Genomic DNA, 27,335 nt, shown 5'->3' with positions numbered 1-27,335 from the left:
TTGGCAAACTCCAGCCTGGCTTTTTTATGTCTCGGGGTAAGAAGTGGGGTCTTCCTGGGTCTTCTACCATACAGTCCCTTTTCATTCAGACGCTGACGGATAGTACGGGTTGGCACTGTTGTACCCTCGGACTGCAGGGCAGCTTGAACTTGTTTGGATGTTAGTCGAGATTCTTTATCCAACATCCGCACAATCTTGCGTTGAAATCTCTTGTCAATTTTTCTTTTCCGTCCACATCTAGGGAGGTTAGCCACAGTGCCATGGGCTTTAAACTTCTTGATGACACTGCGCACGGTAGACACAGGAACATTCAGGTCTTTGAAGATGGACTTGTAGCCTTGAGATTGCTCATGCTTCCTCACAATTTGGTTTCTCAAGTCCTCAGACAGTTCTTTGGTCTTCTTTCTTTTCTCCATGCTCAATGTGGTACACACAAGGACACAGGACAGAGGTTGAGTCAACTTTAATCCATGTCAACTGGCTGCAAGTGTGATTTAGTTGTTGCCAACACATGTTAGGTGCCACAGGTAAGTTACAGGTGCTGTTAATTACACAAATTAGAGAAGCATCACATGATTTTTCGAACAGTGCCAAAACTTTTGTCCACCCTCTTTTTTATGTTTGGTGTGGAATTATATCCAATTTGGCTTTAGGACAATTCTTTTTGTGTTTTTTCATATAAGACAAATTAAATGAAGATAATAATACCAAAGAATTTGTGTTTGCAATCATTTTCTGGAAGAAACTGAGTATTATCTGACAGAATTGCAGGGGTGTCAATACTTTTGGCCACAACTGTAGGTGATAACTTAATGATCATTGTGGGACCAACTACTGGGATCTGCATATTGGTAGAGAAGGAATTTTTTTCTCCAACGGGGCACAATTATCCCAGTTATAGACTAGATCGGCAGGTCGGATGCCCTACCGCCACTCGATTAATTCTCTATAGGGCTCCCAGAAAAAGCAGATCACAGTGCTCAGTGTCTCAATAGGAAATGAATGTAGCAGCGGTAAAGCATGCTCACTGATGCTCCATTCTAACGGGGTAAATGTGGCCCATTCTCAGCAGTCAGATTCCAACAGATCATTAAGTGTTTACCTATTCTGTGAATAAGTGACAACTTCTTTTCACAGAAAAAACCCTTTACGTATGTACCACTAATAACTGAATACTTACCTCCTAACAAGAAGGACATGAAGGAGAAGTTCTCAATATCAGTGATCCATATACAACAGTATTTTCTGTTAGGCGTCAGGTTCCTGTCACTGCACAGCAGGAATCCCGAGCCTTGCCTTCAGTGGAGTCCCATTCCTCTCCGGCTGCAGAGGAGACTGCTCAGCAGACTCGCCCATCCTGGCGCTCTGCTCAGACTAGCACTGTGGGTTTGGTTGCTGCTGCCACCTCTGGTCCAGCTATAGCACCTCATGCTAGTCACCAGCGAGCTACTCCAGGGACTAAGTCCTCCTTTCGGTCTACTGAGCATGCCCATGGGATGACCTCACTGGAGATCGGAGGTCACATGCTCAGGTCCCCTAAGCCGTAGTCTGTGAGGTAACAGGCTTTGGTGTCTCTTTCTGAGGCTCTGGGCTGTCTAGTATAGACAGTAATTGGTAGTGATCTGTGTGATGATGGATGTTTGTGAACCGCTGAATGACTCATTATGAAACCCCTTCCCTTTGATACGCATGTTGGTAGGGTTTAGAGTCCTGAGTCAGCGCCGAACAGTGGCACTGCATAGCACCGCAGTGCTTCCAGCTTCTCTCACACGTTATGCCAGAGAGTGTCATCTGCACGAGACACCTCTGTACCTCATACGCCCCAGTGTCCGTTTCAACGGTGCCGTGCGCAGTTACTGCGCCTTCCAGCGCTAAGCTTAGGCTAGCTAGTGGCATTGACCAGGGCGGCGCTGTAAGCACGCAGTGTGGTGACACAACTGTCGGCTGCACCCTGTGACTGCTAACAGGGCACAGCGTTTCTCTAGGGTTAATCCCTGGCGCCACAGTAGCGGTTCCCTAAGCCGTAGTCTGTGAGGTGACAGGCTTTGGTGTCTCTTTCTGCGGCTCTGGGCTGTAACAGAGTTCGCTCTTGCACACACCGGGTCAGCGGTTACTCCGCCGGTGTTCAGCTAGTGTCCGCCATTACCGAGCAGCAGTTTACCATCTCTGCACAGTGGACTCCGGGTTGCGATTGCACTTTATTATATTTTATATTTACAGTAGTGCGATCCGCAACCCTAACAGTATACTAGCGCCAGAGTCTGGCTATAATGGTGGACAAGCAGCGACTTTTTGTGTGCATCCGGCAGCTGGAGGGCAGGTTGGCAGCTCTTGAGCATCCAGCCTCAGCTGCGGATGTTACCGCAATCGTGCTCCAGGCAGCCACTGAGGCTGTCTCCCGTGTGTCCACTGCCATCCCTGTCCCGACTTTGTCCCACCTCCCGCTGCCTGAGAAGTTCTCAGGCGATAGAGCGTCATATAGGGGTTTCGTGAGCCAGTGCTCTATACAGCAAGAGTTGCTGGCTGCATGATTTCCCTCCGAGCGGGCTAAGGTGGGATTTATCATTTCCCTCTTGTCGAGCAGGGCATTGGAATGGGCCACACCGCTTTGGGAGCATGGTGATCATGTGGTGCAGAGTGCCACTCTGTTCTTGGCCACTCTGACACAGGTCTTCTTGGGACTGCAAATCACCCATGACACCGCGCTCCGACTGCTGGCATTATCGCAGGGCTCGTCCTTGGTCAGCCACTTCACCATCCAGTTCAGGACGCTGGCCTCTGAGTTAGAGTGGCCAGATAAGGTCCTCATACTGGCGTTCTGGAGAGGTTTGGCTGACCATGTGAAGGACGCCCTGGCCACCAGGGAGGTTCCCGCCACACTGGAGGAGCTCATCACCGTCTCCACCCGTATTGACCTTCGCTTTACTGAGTGAAGGTTGGAGCGGTCCCAGTGTAGGCAGAGGTTTTGCTAAACCTCTGGGATCTTCCAATCGGGCGTCCAAGCCTCAGGGGGCAATGGGGTCTTCTCGCGTGGGATTCAGGCCCCAGTCCGCTCGAGTACCTGTGGTCCGTCCTGTTTGCCAGCAGTCTGGTCATAGGAGGGGGCTCACTGGAATCAGCGGCGTTTTCCTCCATGCTGACCTTTAAAGGAATGCTTGAGGCTGGTTCTCCGCCTCTGGCGGTGGAGGTTTGCGTGGACTCCGGAGCGGAAGGCAATTTCATGTCTTCAGCCTTCGCTCAACGGCACGCAATACCCCTGGTTATGATGGCCAAGCTAGTCATCGTCAGGGTGGTGAACGGCGTGACTCTACCCTCTCAAATTACCCACCAGACTGCCCCGTTAATACTCTCGGTGTCTCCGTCTCATCAGGAGATGATATCCCTCCTCGTCATGCCTGAGAGTATCGATCAGCAACCACCTCCACGTGATCCACGACCTCTTTACCTCCTGCAAACTTTCCTTCCTGGCCCTCACTGAGACTTGACTGACACCCCCTGACACGGCCTCCCCGGTCGCACAGAGTTATGGCGGCCTCCACTTTACCTACACTCCTCGCCCTGGCAACAGACAAGGTGGAGGAGTGGGTTTCCTCCTTTCTAAACACTGCTCCTTCAACCCTATCCAACCCCCACCCTCCCTTATCCTCCCTTCTTTCGAGGTTCACTCTGTCCGTATTTACTCTCCCTCTAATCTCCAAATGGCTGTCATATACCGACCACCGGGCTCAGCCACTGCCTTCATCGACCAATTCTCCACCTGGCTCCTCCACTTTCTCTTCTGACATCCCCACCATTATCATGGGGAACTTCAACATCCCCATTGACACCCACCAGCCAGCAGCCTCCAAACTCCTGTCACTTACCTCATCCTTTGGACTTACTCAGTGGTTCTCCACAGCCACCCACACAGATGGACATACAGTACACCTCATCTTCACTCGCCTCTGTTCCCTATCTAATCTCACAGCCTCTCCCTTCCCCTATCTGATCACATCTACTCACCTTCTCATTTTTGTCCTCCTCACCTGCCCCCCATGTCCAGCCACTAGCACATCCTTGCAGAAACCTCACACACCTAGACATCCACAGACTCTCAGACTCTCTTCTACCTCTGATCCAAATATTCCAGCACATCTTCTTACTTAAAAATAGAATCTTTATTGAGAAATCTTCATTAAAAAATCCAAAAGCAGGATACAGGTTAAAAACCCATGGTGAAGACAGGCATTTATGCGTTTCGTAGAGCTTGTGACATTTCCTAGCACCTTCAGCAAAGAACTGCTTCCAACGTGACAAGTAAAAAAGGTGAGCTGAATATATTCGTTTTTGGTCTCTTCTACCGCTGTCCTCCATATCTTCACTCCACAACACGGACAGTGCCACCGCTTTCTACAACGCCACCCTCACATCAGCCATAGACTCAGTCACTCCTTTCATGCATGGCAAAGTGCGACAAACCAATAGGCAACCCTGGCACAACAACCTCACCAAAAAACTTCGACAAGCATCAAGGGTTGCGGAACGGCGTTGGAAGAAAACACGCCTGCCAGATGACTTCACTGCTTTCAAACAAGCTACACTTGCCTTTAAATCAGCCCTCACCTCTGCTAAACAGACCTATTTCACAAACCTTGTGTCTTCATTATCCCACGACCCAAAACAACTGTTCAGCACATTTAACTCTCTCCTCCGCCCACCACTGCCACCTCCAACTCCCCTCATCTCTGCTGAGGACTTTGCCACCTACTTCAAAAACAAGATCGACCAAACAAGGCAAACCTTTACTGTTCCACCACCCCAACTGCTCCACATACCAGACCTCTGCCCTTCCCTAACAACCTCCCTCTCCAACATCACTGAAGGAGAGCTTACTCATCTCCTTTCCAAATCACGCCTCACCACCTGTGCACTTGACCCCATCCCTTCCCACCTGCTCCCCAACCTCACTAACATAATTATTCCAGCCCTAACCCATCTCTTCAACTTATCCATAACTTCTGGTACCTTCCCCTCTGCTTTCAAACATGCCACCATTACATCCATCCTCAAAAAATCAAACCTTGACCCAACTGCTATGCCCAGCTATCGCCCCATTTCACTGCTCCCGTTTGCTTCCAAACTCCTCGAACAGCATGTCCATGCTCAACTTTCCTCACACCTCTCATCTAACTCCCTCCTTGACATCCTGCAATCTGGCTTCCGCCCCCACCACTGCAGTGAAACTGCCCTGACCAAAACTACTAATGACTTACAACCAAAGCTAACAGACAGTTCTCCATCCTCCTCCTTCTTGACCTGTCCTCTGCCTTTGACACAGTTGACCACTGCCTACTGCTACAGATTCTTTCTTCCCTTGGCATAAAAGACCTTGCCCTGTCTTGGATTTCCTCATACCTTTCTGACCGCACATTCAGCGTTTCCCACTCCCACACTACCTCCTCATCCCGCCCCCTCTCTGTTGGAGTCCCCCAAGGCTCTGTCCTGGGGCCCCTACTTTTTTCCATCTATACCCTTGGCCTAGGAAAACTCATAAAGTCCCATGGCTTCCAGTACCACCTGTATGCAGATGACACTCAGATCTACCTCTCTGGCCCAGATGTCACCTCTCTGCTGTCCAGAATCCCGGAGTGTCTATCAGCCATATCCTCCTTTTCACCTCTCGCTTCCTAAAACTCAAAGTACACAAAACTGAACTCATTATCTTTCCTCCATCTCACGTATCTTCCCTACCCGATCTACCTATTATGGTAAACGGCATCACGCTCTCTCCTGCACCTGAAATCCGCTGCCTCGGAGTAACTCTCGACTCCCCTCCAACTCAAAAATATTTCCAGAATCCGTCCCTTCCTCAGTCCTCAATCTACTAAAACTCTTGTACATGTCCTCATCATCTCCCGCCTTGACTACTGCAACACTCTCCTCTGTGGCCTCCCTGCCAACTCTCTTGCACCACTCCAGTCTGTCCTCAATTCTGTTGCCCGACTAATCCACCTCTCTCCTCGCTACTCCCCTGTCTCTCCCCTCTGCAAATCCCTCCATTGGCTCCCAATTGTCCAACGAATCCAGTTCAAACTACTAACACTGACCTACAAAGCCATTCACAACCTTTCCCCTTCCTATATCTCTGAACTAATCTCCCAATATCTTCCCTCATGTAATCTTCTATCCTCCCAAGACCTCCTACTCTCCTCCACACTTATTCGTTCCTCACGCAACCGCCTCCAAGATTTCTCCTGAATATCCCCTATCCTCTGGAATACCATGCCTCAACACGTTCGATTATCCACCACCTCGGATCCTTCTAACGGAACCTGAAAACCCATCTTTTCAGGAAAGCTTACAGCCTGCAATAACCATTCTGCCGTCTCACCACCGCCTGAGCTGCTGCACCCCCTACCTTCTGTCTCTTCCCCACTATCTCGTAGAATGTAAGTCCGCAAGGACAGGGTCCTCTCCCCTCTGTACCAGTCCGTCATTGTAAATTTGTTTACTGTTAACGATATCTATAACTTTGTATGTAACGATATCTATAACTTTGTATGTAACCCCCCTTCCCATGTACAGCACCATGGAATTAATGGCGCTATATAAATAAATAATAATAATAATAATCAGGTCCTCTTAGGGGTTCCCTGGTTACGGTTCCACTCTCCCCATATACAGTGGTCCTCGGGGAGGATTCTCGGTTTGGGTAAAGCCTGTGAGGGTAGATGTCAGAGGGAGTGCGTTCAGGTTGCTTCCACCGAAGGCCCCGCAGATCTTTCCTCTCTCCCCAAACACTATCAACAGTATGCAGACGTGTTCTCCAAAAGGGCAGCGGAGACTCTTCTGCCCCTTCACCCCTACGACTGTCCTATTGACCTCTTGCCTGGTGCTGAACCTCCTCGGGGTTGAGTCTATCCCCTTTCTCTCCTGGAGACAGAGGCTATGTCTCAATATATCAGGGAGAATCTGGCAAGGGGATTCATTAGGAAGTCAGTGTCACCAGCAGGGGCGAGATTCTTCTTAGTCCAGAAGAAGAACGGAGAACTGCGTCCCTGCATCGTTTACAGGGGTCTTAACGCTATCACCGTTAAGAATAAGTACCCTCTGCCCCTGATATCGGAGCTGTTTGATAGGCTACGAGGAGTGAGAGTGTTTACCAAACTCGATCTGCAGGGGGCTTACAACCTGATTTGCATCCGTGAGGGGGATGAATGGAAGAGGGCATTTAACAGCAGGGATGGACACTATGAATACCTGGTGATGCAATTCGGGCTCTGTAATGCTCCGGCCGTCTTCCAAGACTTTGGGAACGATATCATCCGGGATATGCTTACCACCTCGGTAGTAGTCTATCTGGATGATAATCTCATCTACTCTCCAGATATCGACTCCCACCGGAGAGATGTTCGCAAAGTTTTTGACCTCCTGCGGCAAACTCCCTCTATGCCAAGTTGGAGAAGTGTGTGTTTTAGCAGGAGTCCTTGCCTTTCCTGGGCTATATCATCTCCACCCAGGGATTGGCCATGGATCCTGCCAAGCTACAGGCGGTGATGGATTGGCTGGAGCCCCTTTCTATCAAAGCGGTGCAGTGCTTTATGGGGTTCATAAACTCCTATCACCAATTCATCCCCCACTTCTCGACTTTGGTAGCCCCCTTGGTGGCCCTCCCCAAGAAGGGTGCAAATCCCAAGTTGTGGTCGGTGTCTGTCTCCAAGGCCTTCTCCTCCATTAAGTCTCATTTCACTAGCGCTCCCATTTTGCATCGCCCCGATGTAGATAAGCCCTTCATACTGGAGGTGGATGCCTCTTCCATTGGTGCTGGAGCGGTCCTTTTCCAGAAGGACACGCAAGGTCGGAAGCAGCTATACTTCTTTTTCTCCAAGACCTTCACACCGACGGAGAGGAATTATTCCATCGGGGACAGGGAGTTGCTAGCGATGAAGTGGGCCTTTTCAGAGTGGAGACACCTCCTGGAGGGGGCTCGCCAACCTTTCCAGGTGTTCACCGACCACAAGAACTTGGTGTATTTGCAAACGGCCCAGCGGCTGAACTCTCGCCAAGCCAGATGGTCCCTGTTCTTCTCCCGGTTCCATTTTACCCTACATTTTCTCTCCGGGGAGAACGTTCGCGCCGATGCTCTTTCTCGCTCCGTGGTGTCATCGGAGGAGGAACCTCGGCTGATTGTCCCATCCGAGAGCCTGAGGACCGTGGCTCTGGTCGCCCTTGAGTCAGTTCCTCCAGGCAAGACATTTGTTGCTGCACGTCTGCGACCGGGGGTCCTTTCTTCCAGGGTGGGTGGACATTTTGGGACAAAATGGACCTCTGAGCTTCTGGCGAGGACATACTGGTGGCCGCATATGGCCCGTGACATCAGGGACTATATTTAGGCATGCATCTCTTGCGCCCAGAATAAGTCTCCTCAGAAGCGGCCTGTTGGGCTACTTTACCCCCTGCCAGTAGCAGACAGGCCCTGGCAGATGGTCGGCATGGACTTTGTGGTGGGACTACCCAAGTCCAGTGGCAGCACGGTCATTTGGGTTGTCACCGACCATTTCTCTAAGATGGTGCATCTGGTACCTCTCTCCCGGTTACCTTCTGCACGGGACCTGGCAGCGTTGTTGATTAAGCACATTTTCCACCTGCACGGTATGCCGGACAAGATTGTCAGCGACCGGGGTCCCCAGTTTGCGTCTCGGTTCTGGAGAGAACTCTGTAGCCTGCTCAGCATTGAGCTAAATCTCTCCTCGGCCTATCATCCCGAGACAAACGGGTTGGTGGAGAGAGCCAACCAGACCCTGGTCACATATCTGCAACATTTTGTCTCGGCCAGGCAGGATGACTGGGCATCCTTGCTGCCGTGGGAGGAGTTCACTTTGAACAACGCTGTGGCCGATTCCACTGGTCAGACTCCATTCCTCCTTAATTACGGCCAGCATCCACGTGTTGCTGTCCCTATGCCCGTGTCGTCCACTGATTCCAGGGTGACATACTGGACGGTGGAGGCACGTGACATTTGGGATTGCACTCAGGATGCCATCCGGGCCCCCAAGGAGAGAATGAGGGCCTCCGCCGACACGCACCGGTGCCCCGTTCTGACCTTTGCTCCTGGCGACTAAGTTTGGCTCTCTGCCCGTAACATCAGGCTGCGGGTCGAGTCCACTAAATTCGCACCACGTTACATTGGCCCCTTCAAGGTCCTTGAGCAGATCAACCTGGTGGTCTACCGTCTAGCCCTTCTACCACACTTGGCTATCACTGACACCTTCCACGTGTCCCTCCTTAAGCCTGTCCACATGTCCCGGTTCTCCGAGTCATCTCCCGGGACATCAGACCTGTCTTCGGACGAGTTTGAGGTTAATGCCATTGTGGAATGCAGCCTGGTATGTGGAAAAGAGTTTTATTTGGTGGACTGGAAGGGTCATGGTCCAGAGGCTCGGACCTGGGAGCCAGTGGAGAACATCCATGCTCCGCTTCTCGTTGCGGCATTTGAGTGTAGCGAGGCTTAGAGGAGGGGGCCCTAGGAGGGGTGGTAATGTTAGGCACAGCAGGAATCCTGAGCCTTGCCTTCGGCGGTCTCCCATTCCTCTCCGGCCACAGAGGAGGCTGCTCAACAGACTCGTCGATCCCGGCGCTCTGCTCAGACTAGCACTTTGGGTTTGGTTGCTGCTGCCACCTCTGGTCCAACTATAGCAACGCATGCTGGTCAGCAGCGAGCTACTCCAGGGACCAAGTCCTCCTTTCGGTCTACTGAGCATGCCTGTGGGACGATCTCTCATTGGAGATCAGAGGTCACATGCTCAGGTCCTTCTCCAGCTTGGATTGGACCATCAGGAAGGTCCCGGAAGGACGCTGCTATAAAAGGTTTGCATGGCCGCTGGGCCATGCGCTAGTATAGACAGTAATTGGTAGTGATGTGTGTGATGATGGATGCTTGTGAACCGCTGAATGACTCATTATGAAAAACCTTCTCTTTGATACGCATGTTGGTAGTCCTGAGTCAGGGCCGAGCGGTGGCACTGCATAGCGCCGCAGTGTTTCCAGCTTCTCTCATACGTTATGCCAGAGAGTGTCATCTGCACGAGACACCTCTGTACCGCATACGCTGCAGTGTCCGTCTCAACGGTGCCGTGCGCAGTTACTGCACTTTCCAGAGCTAAGCTTAGGCTGGCTAGTGGCATCCACCAGGGCGGCGCTGTACGCACACAGTGCGGTAACACAACTGTCGGCTGCACCCTGTGACTGCTAATAAGGCACAGCGTTTCTCTAGGGTTAATCGCTGGCACCACAGTAGCGGTTCCCTAAGCCGTAGTCTGTGAGGTAACAGGCTTCTGTGTCTTTCTGCGGCTCTGTCCTGTAACAGAGTTCGCTCCTTCTCACACAGGGTCAGCAGTTACTCCGCCGGTGTTCAACTAGTGTCTGCCATTACCAAGCAGCAGTTTACCATCTCTGCACGGTGGACTCTGGGTTGCGATCGCACTTTATTATATTTTATATTTAGTGCGATCCGCAACCCTAACAATTTTCTATTCTCTTACTGATTTCCTCTAAGTCATAGGTTCCAATATTTACTTTAAATCGTTGTCTGGAGCCACCATGAAAAAATGGAACAAAGTTAACAAATAGCACCACACCATGACCAGATCACATATTACTACCACATAGTGACCGAATAATACCCCATACAAGGAACAAATACCGTCACACCATGACCAGACCACATATGATCACCACATAGTGACCAAATAATACCACATACAAGGGAGTAATACTGCCACACCATGACCAGACCACATATCATCACCACATAGTGACCGAATAATACCACTTACAAGGAACAAAAAAAAAACCCACACTAATGCTACCATAAGTGCCATTATAGACAGTTTCTCTGTACATAGTATACAGTGTTTAATGTAAGTGTACATATAATACAGGGACTCACCAGTGACATTATACACAGGAGCTCTGAATATAGTATACAGGTAATACAGTGATCACTAGTGACATCATACACAGGAGCTTTGTGTATACAATATAGTGTACAGGTAAAACAGGGATTACCAGTGACATTATACACAGGCGCTCTGTACATAGTGTCAGTATGCAGGTAATACAGTGATCGCCAGTGACATTATACACAGGAGTTCTGTATATAGTGTACATGTAATACAATGATCACCAGTGACATTATACACGTGCTCTGTATATATTGCATAGTGTACAGGTAATACAGTGATCACAAGTGACACTATACACAGGATCTCTGTACATAATGCATAGGGTACAGATAATACAGTGATCACCAGTGACATTATACACAGGTGCTCTGTATATAATACATAGCGTACAGGTAGTGATCACCAGTTGCATTATACATAGGAGCTCTGTATATAGTGTCCGTGTACAGGTAATACAGTGATCACCAGTGATAGTGTCAGTGTACAGGTAATTCAGTAATCATTGGTGACATTATTCACAAGAGATATGTATATAGTATATAGTTTAGAGGTAATACAGTGATCACCAGTGACATTATACACAGGAGCTCGGTATATAGTATATAGTCTATAGTGTCCGTGTACAGATAATACATTGACTCGCCAGTGATGTCTGTAGTTGAAGTCCTTCATCCCTTCAGCTTTGCTTTTCTTCTTCATCCAGCGCAGACCGGCATCACTTCTTCCAGCCAGGACTCGTCTCTGCAGAAAATAATACAGTTATCTAGAGCACAGCTTCTAGAGCACATTTTTAATTTTTCCCCAATAATACCAGTGTATAGTATTTTATAATCTGTGCCTATTCCCATTAATGAAAGCTCCTATGACAAGTCACAAGCTGAGATCTGCAAGTTATAAGTAGTTCCTGAGCCACTGATTTGGTACCATTGCTCTAGGCCTTCTGGTCTACACTCACAAAAAAATATTCCTCCTTAATAATCAGGCTTTAATTCTTCATATGATGTCTTTTCCACCTAGACAAGAAGCTGGTATATTTCCATTTCCCTGTGTAAACATTCCTTAGTTCGAGAAAAATCTCATGCCCAGATCTAACTTGGTCACTAGTGCCTGCTTAGACCATGGCCACGTGTGCAGTATTTACAGTCCAGATGTTTTAACTCCTAAGATCCCAGCCACCTCTCTCCAACTCATTGATTTCTATATATAGTGGCATGTTAACGTCTGGGCCTTTTAGAGATCATTTTACCTTCGTCTTGCTTAACTGTTCAGAATAACAGTCATTTTGATCAGAGGTGTCCAAACTTTTACATACCAACTTAGCAGTTATGTGCTCACCTCCCTCTCAGCTCCTGACAAGCTGCTGATATAAATCTTGCAAAATCACCACCATAGGCTTCTTCCAGAGAGGTTCACCTAATATCACAGCTTTTGACTCTCGCTGTCTGGAGCTGTTTGTTTGTTCCAACGTCTCCTTATTGCTATGTGTAAATATAATAATAGGAGTATACACTTCAGAACTTCACTGATAGCTGATGGTGTTAAGGCAGAACTTGTGCTGCGCTCTTTATAGTTCTACTAATACCACAGCTCTGCTACTCACCAATTAGTGGACACTTTCTTAAAAATGTTATTAATAAATAATTTCAAATGGAAGCGTTCCAAATTAGATTATTCTATCTAATTATCTAAAATTAGAAGCTATATGCATACATGGGACTATTTTCTCTTACTGTACTGCAATATCGAAGTAAGTACCCGCTGCTGATCTAGGTATCTATTACCGCAGACACACACATTTCCAACTTGTCTGGCCTGTACATGTAGATGTGTGAATGCAATGATTTAGAGAGACCCCAGACATACTGTAGATAAGATAAGGAAGTTGGTTTTATGTTTAGGAAAAAATTAAATCCGCTTAGCCATGAAATTATAACAAGATTCAGCACAACATTTTGTGAGCGTGTATTGAAAGAAATTGTGAACATGTGTTATTAGCTCATTTTTATATATTAGTATAAACTTATACTATATGATCTTTTTTAGAATACCACTATTAGGAAAAGCAGAGAACTTCACAGTCTACATTAAAAACTCCATACGCTTTCCAAAGTTCAATTTTTCAAAGTAAGTGTCAGTAAATGATATGTTTGCTACATTGTATTATGCATTAATCCTGATAAATAATGGAATGTTTATTAACATTCCATTAATATTTCATTGGTAAATTAATAATTATGCTTTGAATGTGTTTTTATCACCTTAGTTGTATCTTATTTTATATACAGGGAGTATACAAAGTACCAAACACACCCAACAATACTTTAACAAGAAGCTACACTAAGGCCACTTTCACACTTTCAGTATTTACTTGGTCAGTATTTTACATCAGTATTTGTAAGCCAAAATCAGGAGTGGAACAATCAGAGAAGTATAATAGAAACACATCACCCACTCCTGGTTTTGGCTTACAAATACTGAGATAAAAAACTCACTAAATACTGAAGGTGTGAACGTGGCCTCTAACATCAGGGAAAAGAGCAATGACTTTATCTAATGACTAGAGTTGAGCGAAACGGGTCGGTCATATTCAAAAGTCGCCGACTTTCGCTGAAGTCGGGTTTCATGAAACGAAACCCAACCATAGCGTGAGGTCGGCCACGAGGTCGGTGACCAGAGCGTCAAAATCGCGTTTCAAAAGATGCTTCCAGCGCCCTTTTTCAGTCAATGATGGAGGACGCACACTGTGTGCAACGTGATGACATAGGCATCGGTCACCACCATCTTTGAGAAGGGCATACAAGTGATTGGCTGGCTTTGTGTGGCGTCACAGGGGCTATAAAATGGCGTGCATGCCGACCGCCATCTTACTTCTGACGATCTTAGCATTAGGGAGAGGTTACAGCTGCTGATTCTGAATAAGGGAGAGCGTTAGGAAGGGAAGAAGAACCAAAAACTGCTTCTGCTGTTAGCAATTTCCACTTACAACACAACACTTTGTGTGCAGTGACAGGGGAGGCTCTATTTTTGTGCATCAGCTCTGTTGGTTAATAGGCTGCCTTATAAGGCTCCCTGATAGCTGCATTGCTGTTTGCACAATGCTGTGCAAACTGCTTTTTTAAAAGCAAAAATACTTTTCATCCTCTTTTCTGCACAGTTACCAAACGTTCATTTTTCCACCCTTTTGTGTGTGCACTGTGCAGCAGTCCTGCTTATTAGGCTGCCTGCGTTCATACTTGGACTGAGAGCATCATTGTCAGCATCCTCAAATCTCTTGTGAGATCCAAAATCTCACCAATCCTATAGACACCCTCCACCTTGTCATACACCATCCAATTTCAGCCTGTTACATTGAGGTGTAATCTCTACTGGGCCTGAGACAATAGTTCAGCTTCCTCAAATCTATAGTGAGATTCAAATTTTCACCAATCCTATAGACACCCTACACCTTGTCATACACCATCCAATTTCAGTCTGTTACATTGAGGTGTAATCTCTACTGGGCCAGAGACAATAGTTCTGCGTCCTCAAATCTATAGTGAGATTCAAAATCTCACCAATCCTATAGACACCCTACACCTTGTCTTCACCATCCAATTTCAGCCTGTTACATTGAGGTGTAATCTCTACTGGGCCAAAGACAATAGTTCTGCGTCCTCAAATCTATAGTGAGATTCAAATTCTCACCAATCCTATAGACACCCTCCACCTTGTCATACACCAATCAATTTCAGCCTGTTACATTGAGGTGTAATCTCTACTGGGCCTGAGACAATAGTTCAGCTTCCTCAAATCTCTAGTGAGATTCAAATTCTCACCAATCCTATAGACACCCTACACCTTGCCATACACCATCCAATTTCAGTCTGTTACATTGAGGTGTAATCTCTACTGGGCCAGAGACAATAGTTCTGCGTCCTCAAATCTATAGTGAGATTCAAAATCTCACCAATCCTATAGACACCCTACACCTTGTCTTCACCATCCAATTTCAGCCTATTACATTGAGGTGTAATCTCTACTGGGCCAAAGACAATAGTTCTGCGTCCTCAAATCTATAGTGAGATTCAAATTCTCACCAATCCTATAGACATCCTCCACCTTGTCATACACCATCCAACCATTCAATTTCAGCCTGTTACATTGAGGTGTAATCTCTACTGGGCCTGAGACAATAGTTCAACGTCCTCAAATCTCTAGTGAGATTCAAATTATCACCAATAGTAGATACACCTTCTACCTTGTTTTAAAATACCATATAGCTGGTGGTATTTTGGATTCATTTTCACAAAAATGAGCAAGTATGGTGGAAGGCGCCATGGAAGTGGGCGGGGGTTGCCAGCTGGTCCCGATGGTGGTGGTGGTGTTGCATCTGTTGGTAGTGGCAAAAGCACAATAGCACCTAAGGCAGGAGGTGTTGAGCTTGCATCATCGTCTGGCTCCACAAGGCCTCGAAGGCTCTCTTTTCTGGGAGTAGGTAAACCACTTTTAAAGCCAGAGCTTCAGGAACAAGTTTTGGCTTACATTGCTGACACAGCCTCCAGCTCTCTCACCTCCTCTTCTGAAGTTTCAAAAAATAAAAGCACTGAGTTGTCATTGGAGGCTCCTGGTCAGGAACAACACCTTTCCTTGTGTCCTTCACCCCTACCAAAAGTGAAGGATGTGGCAGGCCACACTACCGATTACTCCATGGAGCTCTTTTCACATACCATGCCTGGGTTAGCAAGTCAAATCGTGAATTCCCCAGTCCAAGATGGATCTGACATGGAGTGCACTGATGCACAGCCACTGCTAGATTTTTCTGCTGGTACATTCACTCAGAGCACTACATTGTCCTCGCAGTGTACTGAGGCAGAATCAGACCCTGATGAAACTCAGGTGCCCCTTCCCGCATACTATACCACCTTACACAGTGACACAGAGGAAGGTGCACATGAAATTGAAGAGGAAGTGATGGATGACCCAGTGGTTGACCCAGATTGGCATCCATTGGGGGAAGAGGGTGCCGCTGCCAATAGCTCAGAAGAGGAGGAGGAGGATCCGCAGCAGGCAACGACATTGCAACAGCTGTTATTTGGCAGAACCATAGCAGTCCAAAAATGTGTTACAAAAACCAAAAGAGTTGCAGGACAGCTTGGCCAGACGGTCAAATTAGCAGAGTGTGCAAGGTCTCAAAATGTCTTCCATAGTAGGAAGAGTGCAGTGTGGCACTTTTTTGAACAAAATCCTAATGATCAGGCAAAAGTTATCTGTAAGAAGTGTGCAAAGACCTTTAGCCGAGGGAAAAATCTGAGAAATTTGAATACCAGTTGCATGCTTAGACATTTAACCACCATGCACTTGCAAGCGTGGACAGACTACAAACCTCACGTACCACATGTGCACCTGCTCCGAATGAAGGTAGTCAGCAACGCTACATCACTTCCCCCACTGTAAGCCCACCGGTTAGCACACCACCAAATGTCGAGGTGTCGTCGCAAGGGCAAAGCAGTCATGGAATCACAATGTTATTGCTACGAAAGACTGAATCTAGGTCATCAGCAACACAACCAACACCATCACCATCACCAACCCTCTCTCAGTCCACCATGTCCACCACTAGTTCCACCACATGCAGCTCTCAACTCCAGCTCACCCTACCAGAGACTCTGAGTAGGACAAGAAAGTACTCATCCTCTCATCCGCGTACACTGGCTTTGAACGCCCACATTGCCAAACTAATCTCGTTAGAGATGATGCCCTACGGTTGGTTGAAAGCAAAGCTTTCAGCGAGCTCATGGCCTACGCAGTACCACGCTATGACCTACCGAGTCGGCACTTCTTTTCGCGAAAAGCCATCCCAGCCCTCCACGTGCATGTGAAAGACCGCATTGTCCATGCATTCAAGCAATCAGTGAGTGGAAAGGTGAACCTCACAACAGATGCATGGTCCAGTAGGCATGGCCAGGGCCGTTACATGTCCATCACTGCGCACTGGGTTAATGTGGTGGATGCAGGGTCCTCAGGGGACAGCGGCGGTGGGACAGTGCTGCCTAGCCCACGGTATAGGAAACAGTTGGCTGTAGGCATTCGACCCTCCTCCTCCTCCTGGCTGTAAATGCACTACTACCATCAAAGACTTGGGACACAACAGCACACGGATAGAGAGCCGGGATCCAGGAGGTCCCCGAGCAGGCTACAGCTGTCTGTCATACAAGTAGAGTTCTAGGAACATCTGAAGAGAAGCATTCCAGGGTAACTAAGTACTGGAGTGCTTCGCACTTAAAGGCGCATTGGAGGAGTCGTTCAGGAAAGGTACATGTTGGTGGAGTGTTGGAGAGAAGAGCCCTGACTTGCCCGGGAGGTCGATTGAGTCTCATCCCCGGAGAACACGGCACGGAGGCAGGCACCAGTGTGTACCAAGAACTGTGAGTAAAGCTTTGAAACTTCAAGCCTGGCGACCTCCATTCATTCGTGCGCAACATCTTCAGCACCGCTACATCTGGGCATCAGCATCCACACTGCCCGTGCCTCCTGATCCATTGCACCTACACTGCCCTGGGACTACAGCTCCACCTGTGGGGAGCTACGCCATCTTTGCTGCACCACACCATCAGTCCCAGTGGATCTGTATGCAGCGTTGGCCTAACATCATACTTGCCAAACACCACGGGTGGCATCACGAACTATTCCTATAAACCATTACATCAAACATCACCATTTTATTGGGTGCCCAGGGCCACGGACCGGGTCACCGCCACCGCAGCACATCACCCCCCTGACACCGGCCCGGTACCGAGTACCCCGCAGCCCTGGGAGGGTGACCCAGCAACATGAAAGAGGTGTTCGTGGTGCACACAGCCGAAGTGGCGCTGGACACAGGGGTTTCATGACCATGTTGTGGACTGAATTTTCAAGTACCGCCCACACGACTGGTAATACTGCATCGATCGAAAGTGACAGGAGACAGCAGTTGTCAACTATGGTAACAAACTACTTCTCCTCCCATATCGATGTTCTCCCTCACCGGTCATTCCCCTTTGACTATTGGGCCAGTAAACTTGACACCTGGCCTGAATTGGCACAATATGCCTTACAGGAGCTCGCTTGCCCTGCTGCTAGTGTGTTATCTGAACGAGTCTTCAGTGCTGCTGCATGAATCCTGACAGAAAAAAGGACCCGTCTGTCGACCCAAAATGTTGATGATCTAACCTTCATTAAAATGAACCATGCATGGGTTTCAAAGGATTTTGTCCCACCCTCCCTTGCTGACACGTACGTTGCCAGAAAAATGGCTTTCTTTTGTCCTCCTCTTCTGTGGACTTCTCCAATTACTCCATTTGCAGCTTCTGAATGTCCAACATCAACGTATGCCAATTTTTCCACCTCCCTAACTGGGCTGCCTCCCCCCACAGGGCCGGGGTCACCACCTGGCGCACGCACCCGTGCGAGTGCCGCTGCCCTGGACAGGTGGGTGGGCACACTGTTTGGCAACGGCACTGGCACAAGGTCCCTCATAGTACAATGAAGTGTCTCTGATGGTGGGGGAGCACACCCGCTGTCAGACACACCGGCATACTATGAAGGGCCCTGTGCCAACGAGTGGGCCCTCCCTGCTTGTTCAGGATCACAGCACTTGCAAAGTTGAAATACTTAGCTCTCCCTGCTCCACCGCCGTGACGTCTTCCCCATTTCCTGACAGTGACATTCTGGTCAGAGAGCACGATGACATCACGTCTGCACGCCCTCTGCCTAAACAGTCCAAGTGCAGTGAGATGGAAGATGGGGACGACGAGGACTCCAGACTAGTACAGGGATTCCCTAGCGAGGAGACTTATTTAATTGTTTTCAATGTTGGGACAGCTATTTTTGGGGAGCACTATGCTCTGGAGAATGATATATGAGGCCCACCATACACTGGAGCATTCCAAAGTTGGACATCAGACACTGGAGCAGCATTTACAGGGCCCATTATGCACTGGAGCATTAGAAAATGGAGCATTATTTGGGCCCATAACACAGTGGAGCTTCATCCATGGGGACCAACATATACTGTAGCATTATGTGGAGCTCATCATATACTGTTTCAAACATTATATGGGACCTATGATTCTGTATGGAGAAATACAGTGGGGAAAAAAAGTATTTAGTCAGTCAGCAATAGTGCAAGTTCCACCACTTAAAAAGATGAGAGGCGTCTGTAATTTACATCATAGGTAGACCTCAACTATGGGAGACAAACTGAGAAAAAAAAATCCAGAAAATCACATTGTCTGTTTTTTTTTTCATTTTATTTGCATATTATGGTGGAAAACAAGTATTTGGTCAGAAACAAAATTTCATCTCAATACTTTGTGATATATCCTTTGTTGGCAATGACAGAGGTCAAACATTTTCTGTAAGTCTTCACAAGGTTGCCACACACTGTTGTTGGTATGTTGGCCCATTCCTCCATGCAGATCTCCTCTAGAGCAGTGATGTTTTTGGCTTTTCGCTTGGCAACACGGACTTTCAACTCCCTCCAAAGGTTTTCTATAGGGTTGAGATCTGGAGACTGGCTAGGCCACTCCAGGACCTTGAAATGCTTCTTACGAAGCCACTCCTTCGTTGCCCTGGCGGTGTGCTTTGGATCATTGTCATGTTGAAAGACCCAGCCACGTTTCATCTTCAGTGCCCTTGCTGATGGAAGGAGGTTTGCACTCAAAATCTCACGATACATGGCCCCATTCATTCTTTCATGTACCCGGATCAGTCGTCCTGGCCCCTTTGCAGAGAAACAGCCCCAAAGCATGATGTTTCCACCACCATGCTTTACAGTAGGTATGGTGTTTGATGGATGCAACTCAGTATTCTTTTTCCTCCAAACACGACAAGTTGTGTTTCTACCAAACAGTTCCAGTTTGGTTTCATCAGACCATAGGACATTCTCCCAAAACTCCTCTGGATCATCCAAATGCTCTCTAGCAAACTTCAGACGGGCCCGGACATGTACAGGCTTAAGCAGTGGGACACGTCTGGCACTGCAGGATCTGAGTCCATGGTGGCGTAGTGTGTTACTTATGGTAGGCCTTGTTACATTGGTCCCAGCTCTCTGCAGTTCATTCACTAGGTCCCCCTGCGTGGTTCTGGGATTTTTGCTCACCGTTCTTGTGATCATTCTGACCCCACGGGGTGGGATTTTGCGTGGAGCACCAGATCGAGGGAGATTATCAGTGGTCTTGTATGTCTTCCATTTTCTAATTATTGCTCCCACAGTTGATTTCTTCTCTCCAAGCTGGTTGGCTATTGCAGATTCAGTCTTCCCAGCCTGGTGCAGGGCTACAATTTTGTTTCTGGTGTCCTTTGACAGCTCTTTGGTCTTCACCATAGTGGAGTTTGGAGTCAGACTGTTTGAGGGTGTGCACAGGTGTCTTTTTATACTGATAACAAGTTTAAACAGGTGCCATTACTACAGGTAATGAGTGGAGGAAAGAGGAGACTCTTAAAGAAGAAGTTACAGGTCTGTGAGAGCCAGAAATCTTGATTGCTTGTTTCTGACCAAATACTTATTTTCCACCATAATATGCAAATAAAATTAAAAAAAAACAGACAATGTGATTTTCTGGATTTTTTTTTCTCAGTTTGTCTCCCATAGTTGAGGTCTACCTATGATGTAAATTACAGACGCCTCTCATCTTTTTAAGTGGTGGAACTTGCACTATTGCTGACTGACTAAATACTTTTTTTCCACACTGTATATGGGCCTCATTACTCTGTAAAGCGCACTATGCGGTTGCCATAATACTGTATGGAGTTATATACTGTCCGTTTTTGGAGCTATTGGAGAATTTAAAATGGATATCAGTCATGAGATGTAAGAAGTGAAGTATTTTTCATTGTACTATACCGCTATTTCTCTGCCATATCAGAGGATCATGAATTGTGGCATGTGTTAAAGGAGCCCATTGACACGCTTTGGCCCTGGGCCCATGAAAATCTGGAGCCAGCCCTACCCCCCCCACAACTTTAGCCAAATAGCCCCCAGTTTTCAATGCCTAACCATTATTATAAAGTAAATTAAGGTTGACAAGCTTAAGTAATAAGAATTGATGTTTTTGGCATTAAAATGGGCACTGTAGGTGTGTTTCCTGTCCTCCACTCACTGCCGACTTTTCTTCCCCATTGACTTGCATTAGGTTTTGTGTTTCAGTCGGCCTTCAACTTTTCACGATAATCGACCGATTTCATTCGACCCGACTTTTGAGAAAGTCGGGTTTCATGAAACCCGACTCGACCCGAAAAAAGGCAAAGTCGCTTATCTCTACTAATGACCTTCCTCACCCACCTTGATCTATGGACCAGCTTTTGAGCAGTTCACAAATGTTATCTACAGCATACCTAGAATTTTCGGTGACTTTGTAAGGTTCAGCCAAGACCATAGTCGTAGCCGAGGACACCTGAGCTTTAGTATCCTGGCCTCTCATCACAGAAAAATAATGTCCACTGGTCAGCATACCTGTGTCTCCAGGTCCGGCTCCGTCAGGATCTTCCCTACGTCGCGGGGGACCCTCTCCAGGCGAATTTACATTAACTGAGACACAGTCCATTTCAACTTTAACAAGAACATCTTTACTGGGTTCGTTACACAGCACATCCAAAGTCTTCACAGCTTTTACAACAGGCTTTGCAAAACAATATTCCTTTTCTTTCCCTGCGCTACTCTCGTGGTCACAAGGCGCGGGCCTGGGTCGGACCGTCCCTGATGATTTCTCAGCATACTGTCTGCACAGCTCTGCTACGGATATGCATCCCTTGGTCTGTTTCATCCCAGACACAAGATCATTATTTCCCAGAGTCAGAAGCCACTGGGACAGTGACCTGCCCTTCTGTGCTGTTCCCTGAACTTGTACCACGTCCTTTCTGTCAATACTCACTGCATCTGTAGGTTCCTCCAGCCGTTTCACCCTGGCCCTGAGGGTGTCTGCCCATGCGATGAGTTGCCACATACTGGAACCATTATTGGCTCCCCAACTATATCTGCCCGCTGCTGTGATGTCCTGTTGTGTTGGATGACTGGGCTTTACTTTTTCAATGTTGCGTGGCTGCTGTGGTGTCCGGGGCCTATAGCTCTCCGTGCTTGACTCAGTCCCTTTACTCTCTCGGCTTTCTGACCTCTGGCTTCCGTTTGACTATCCCTCTGCCTCACCCCTCTGGTACCTCGTTATCTCCTGGTTTTGACCTTGGCACATCTGACTACTCTCAGGCATCTATCGTCTCCTCTGCACCCTGGCGCCACCCTCGGCCACCTCCCACTCTGTCACGTGGTTCAGGTCCTGCTTGCTACCCGGTGAGTTCTCCACCGCTCTGCTCTCAGCTCCCTTGCTGCGGTGCGCAGCCCTCCTCGCAGCAGTTACACCCGGGAGCCGTGACTAGTTGTTTCATATGATATGATGCTAATATAGTAAGTAGCAGACTTTCGTGCAAAGCCTGGTGTTACATACTATTGGGACTGTGGCGCCATCCTGTGGTTTCCCACTTTTTAACATATTTATTAATGACCTTGTAAGGGGTATAGAGAGTAGAATTTCAATATTTGCAGATGACACTAAACTCTGCAGGGTAATCAATTCAGAGGAGGACAATTTTATATTACAGGAGGATTTATGTAAACTAGAAGCTTGGGCTGATAAATGGCATATGAGCTTTAATGGGGATAAATGTAAGGTCATGCATTTGGGTAGAACGAATAAGATGTTTAATTATGTGCTTAATTGTAAAACACTGGGCAAAACTGTCACTGAAAAAGACCTGGGTGTATGGGTGGACGACAAACTCACATTTAGTGGCCAGTGTCAGGCAGCTGCTGCAAAGGCAAATAAAATAATGGGATGCATTAAAAGAAGCATAGATGCTCATGAGGAGAACATAATTTTACCTCTATATAAGTCACTAGTGCGACCACACTTAGAATACTGTGTACAGTTCTGGTCTCCGGTGTATAAGAAAGACATAGCTGAACTGGAGCGGGTGCAGAGAAGAGCGACCAAGGTTATTAGGGAACTGGGGGGGTCTGCAATACCAAGACAGGTTATTACACTTGGGGTTATTTAGTTTGGAGAATCGAAGGCTTAGGGGTGATCTTATTACAATGTATAAATATATGCAGGGACAATACCAAGACCTTTCTAATGATCTTTTTACTCTTAGACCTGTGATGGGAAAAAGGGGGCATCCTCTACGTCTGGAGGAAAGAAGGTTTAAGCATACTAACAGACGCGGATTCTTTACTGTAAGAGCAGTGAGACTATGGAACTCTCTGCCATATGATGTTGTAATGAGTGATTCCCTACTAAAATTTAAGAAGGGACTGGATGCCTTTCTTGAAAAGTATAATATTACAGGGTATATACACTAGTTTCCTTAGTGTTGCGTTGATCCAGGGAGCTAGTCTGATTGCTGTATGTGGAGTCGGGAAGGAATTTTTTTCCCAAATGTGAAGCTTACTGTTTGCCACATGGGTTTTTTTGCCTTTCTCTGGATCAACATGTTAGGGCAAGTTAGGATAGGATATGGGTTGAACTAGATGGACTTAAAGTCTCCCTTCAACCTTAATTACTATGTTACTATGTTTAATGTATGGAAATGTTGTATATTGTATCTAATAAGATGTGACATTTGCTTTCTGATATACACGGTTCTGGTATACATTTTTTTCTAAATGATTGCATGTTCCTATCTGTACTGAATTTACCGTAGTCCGGCACATTAACTTCTATTTCTTTTGTATTAGTGCTGTTGCTGTCGAGTAGGTGCTCAGAAGTAAGACATAATCTTCAAATAAATAGAAAAAAAACATCAGCACTCTAGTAGTTGCAAATGAACAAGGTGGCTTTATTCAATTAAATCGACCCTGGTGCAAACAGATTAAGCCAACGTTTCTGCCAAATAAGGCCTTTCTTAAGGTATATATGTGTAAGAAGGGGTTAGGGGATCCTGAGCTGTGCGGATCTAGTCATTGCGCAACTGGATCATGGCCACGGCGTGACTAGATCTGCACAGCTCAGATCCTCTGACCACTTCTTACACAGATTTTCATATCTCATTGGACATCATTCACATAGGTGTCCACCACCAGAAAGATAATAGACTAATAAGGAAGGTAAAAGGAGAAAAGTGTGACTAAAAATAAACTTTTATTGTGTCATTAATAAAATGTGATATATAAATTATAGTGCACGTACATCCAATGGCGATGTATATAAGGTCACAGCTATAAGAATTATAATCACAGCTGTGTTCCACTAAATCCCAAAAGGTGCCAAGATGTAAATAAATAAATGTTATGAGTAGGGTTCCTGACCAAAAGTCCCTTGTCAATTATTGGTCAGGTGGTCTAATGGCCATATTTGCAGGGTCACTAATTATAAATAAAGTGATATGATATTTATATGTTAACTAGCTGAAGAGCCCGGCTGTTGTGAGTTCATTCTCTGGTCCACCAGTGGTAAGTTCGCTTTCCATTCTGGTGGTGACAGGAGGTGGTGAGGCTGATTTGGTCAGTGGAGATCTACCACCTGATGGTGATGATGACGATTGGACCTCAGGAATCTTAGATTGGATTTAAGACTGCCGACGCCACAAGTCAGTGCTGGTGATTGCTTCAGGCTGCTCAAGTCTTGGTTTTCAGCTCTGTTCCAGCCTTCTCAAAGCTAAGTGTTTTTGCTAATGTTCACACTTGATTTTGTTGGTCTATTCAGTTTTTTGTGTGTTCAGCCAGCCCCAGCTGGGCTGGGCTGAATTTCCACTCTTATTTATCTTTATTTGCCAATTTGCTTTTTAGTCCCTTATTAGATTGACCTCTTTTTGCTCTGTCTCAGAATATTTCAGAGTGCTGATATAGTGGGAGAAGTCTAGTGACTTAAGGCTGTGTGCACACGCTGCGGATTCCGCTGCGTTTCCGCAGCGGTTTTGGCCGCTGCGGACACGCAGCAGTTTTAGCTGCGGTGTACAGTACCATTCATTTGAATGGGAAAAAAAAAACCGCTGTGCCGACGCTGCGGAAAAAACCACGCGGATTTGCTGCGGTTTTGAATCCGCAGAAAGAATTGCATGTCAATTCTTTCTGCGGAAACCGCTGCGGGTTCCTATCTCCACCATTGTGGAGATAGTGAATCCGCAGGACCAAACCGCAGGCAAAACCGCAGATAATCCGCAGGTCTTTGGACCTGCGGATTATCTGCGGTTTTTGCAAAATCCGTGCGGATTAATCCGCAGCGGATTCCGCAGCGTGTGCACGTACCCTTAGGGTTAATTTTGTTATCCGATGTGTTGGACATTATTTTGTAGGGTTTTTTTTGGCAGATTGCAGACAGTGTCTTTCCTTTCCTGTTCTTTATAGTTAGTTGGGCCCCATCGTTTGCTCAGCCTATTTTCCTGCCTGTGTTTGTGTTTTCATCTTGCTTCACCATCAATACATGTGTGGGGGCTATCTATTCCTTTGGGGTCTGCTCTGGGGCAGTTAGTTTTCCCTTTTCTTGCTTTAGGTTTATGTAGTCATCTGGCAGTGACGAGGCATTTGGAACATCGTAGGAACGCTCCACTGCTACTATTAGTTGTGTGGTTAAGATCAGGGATCTGCAATCTGCATAGTTACCAACCTCTCTGGTTTTCTGGGACTTAGCTTTTTGTTGTTCCTCCTCGGTGACCCATTCATAACACCCGGCGCTGCCCGGGCATAGTAACTAACTGTGGTTAGTTATAGCAAATTATAACTATCCTCCATCCCATAGTCCCGTGCCCATATACCCATCATACATATCCTCCATCCCATAGTCGAGTGCCCATATACCCATCACAAATCCTCCATCCCATAGTCCCATGCCCATATACCCATCACACATCCTCCATCCCATAGTCCCATGCCCATATACCCATCATACATATTCACCATCCCATATTCGAGTGCCCATATACCCATCACACATCCTTCATCTCATAGTCCCCTGCCCATATACCCATCATACATATCCTCCATCCCATAGTCCCGTGCCCATATACCCATCACACATCCTCCTTCCCATAGTCAACCATTATGACATCATAATGAGCGGCGGGGCTTGCAACCTATGATGACATCAGCATCGCCATGGCAACCATTATGACATCATAATGAGGGGCGGGGCTTGATACACACACACTTTTTCCCCATTATGTAGATAGGGGCAAAATTGGTGAATTGGAACACGCGGGGTTAAAATTTTGCCTCACAACATAGCCTAGGACACTCTAGGGGTCCAGACGTGTGACTATGCCAAATTTTGTGGCTGTAGCTGCGACGCTGCGGATGTCAATCCCGGACATACATACATACATATATACATACATACACACACTTGAGCTTTATATATTAGATGGGATACGATATATCATTGGCGCAATGTTATTATGTTTGACATGTTCATAACGTAACCTCTTTGTAAATCAATTAGATGTTCCTATCAAGATCATTCCAGGCATAATATTGGGACATGCGTCCCTGACGCGCGTTTCGCCAGGATACCAGCTTATGTAAAACATACGGTAATAACAAGGCTCCAATGATTGTAGCTGCCGAGATAGCCCGCCCGCCTGTCCGAAATGACACACTGATCATCCAATGTTGGCGTGGCCACTGCTGTAGACAGACCGCGCCTGCACTGGCTCGGCTGTCATATCTGTTTGCGGTCACAGCGCTAGCCGCATGCAGAGTGGACTTGTCTCTCACAGCGCATGCAGAGTGGACTTGTCTCTCACAGCTTACTCACAGCGGCATGTCTGCTGCAGTGTCAGATGCACAGTAGTCTCCCACACTAGTGCAACTTGATTACACCATATGTGGGTTGCACTAGCCGCATACTGATTATATTTATGTATTGGATGCACCTGTGTGACCTGTGGCGTGCACGTTAACCTAATAACAGTGGAACCATACCATTTTTATAAATACATACCTACTACCCCAGTTACATATGGATCAAATATGATTTATCTGTTCTGATATCCATATGTATTTTATATTAGCCGAGTGTAATATTTTAATATTACCCCAGCGTATGTTAAGATAGGTGTGTAAATTCATATCCCATTATTTATAATTAGTGACCCTAATTATAGCTGTGATCTTATATAAATCCCTTTGGATGTACATGCACTATAATTTATATATCACCTTTTTTTGATGACCTGGGCGAAGTGCAGCCCACGGGCCCCCTGGCTGTCTCAATCCAACCCGCGGACCAAGATAGCCGTAGGGCTGTAAACCAGAGGCACAAGGTTCACACCGTTCCCGCTGGCTCTCTCCGTTGTCTCCCTATGTGCAGTCAGCATTGGTGGAGGAGTGACCTCCGCCCACTTCCTCCACCAATCAGCCTGTGAAAACATCTGAGGCGATGATGTCAA

At 47.0% G+C, this 27,335-nt stretch overlaps 1 protein-coding gene across 1 annotated transcript in view; it reads left to right on the top strand.

Moving 5' to 3' along the window:
• Window positions 1–27,335, top strand: part of P2RX5 (purinergic receptor P2X 5) — a 180,433-nt gene that overhangs the window by 126,946 nt on the left and 26,152 nt on the right. The window contains exon 6 of the mRNA XM_073565318.1: window positions 12,987–13,067. Coding sequence (XP_073421419.1) covers window positions 12,987–13,067 — 81 coding nt within the window. The remainder of the gene's footprint in view (window positions 1–12,986; window positions 13,068–27,335) is intronic.

The sequence above is a fragment of the Dendrobates tinctorius genome, unplaced genomic scaffold (genome assembly GCF_039654945.1).
Source record: "Dendrobates tinctorius isolate UK_male_01 unplaced genomic scaffold, ASM3965494v1 ptg000016l, whole genome shotgun sequence".
Taxonomy (NCBI): Eukaryota; Metazoa; Chordata; class Amphibia; order Anura; family Dendrobatidae; genus Dendrobates; species Dendrobates tinctorius.
This window is presented reverse-complemented; position numbering and strand designations above follow the sequence as displayed.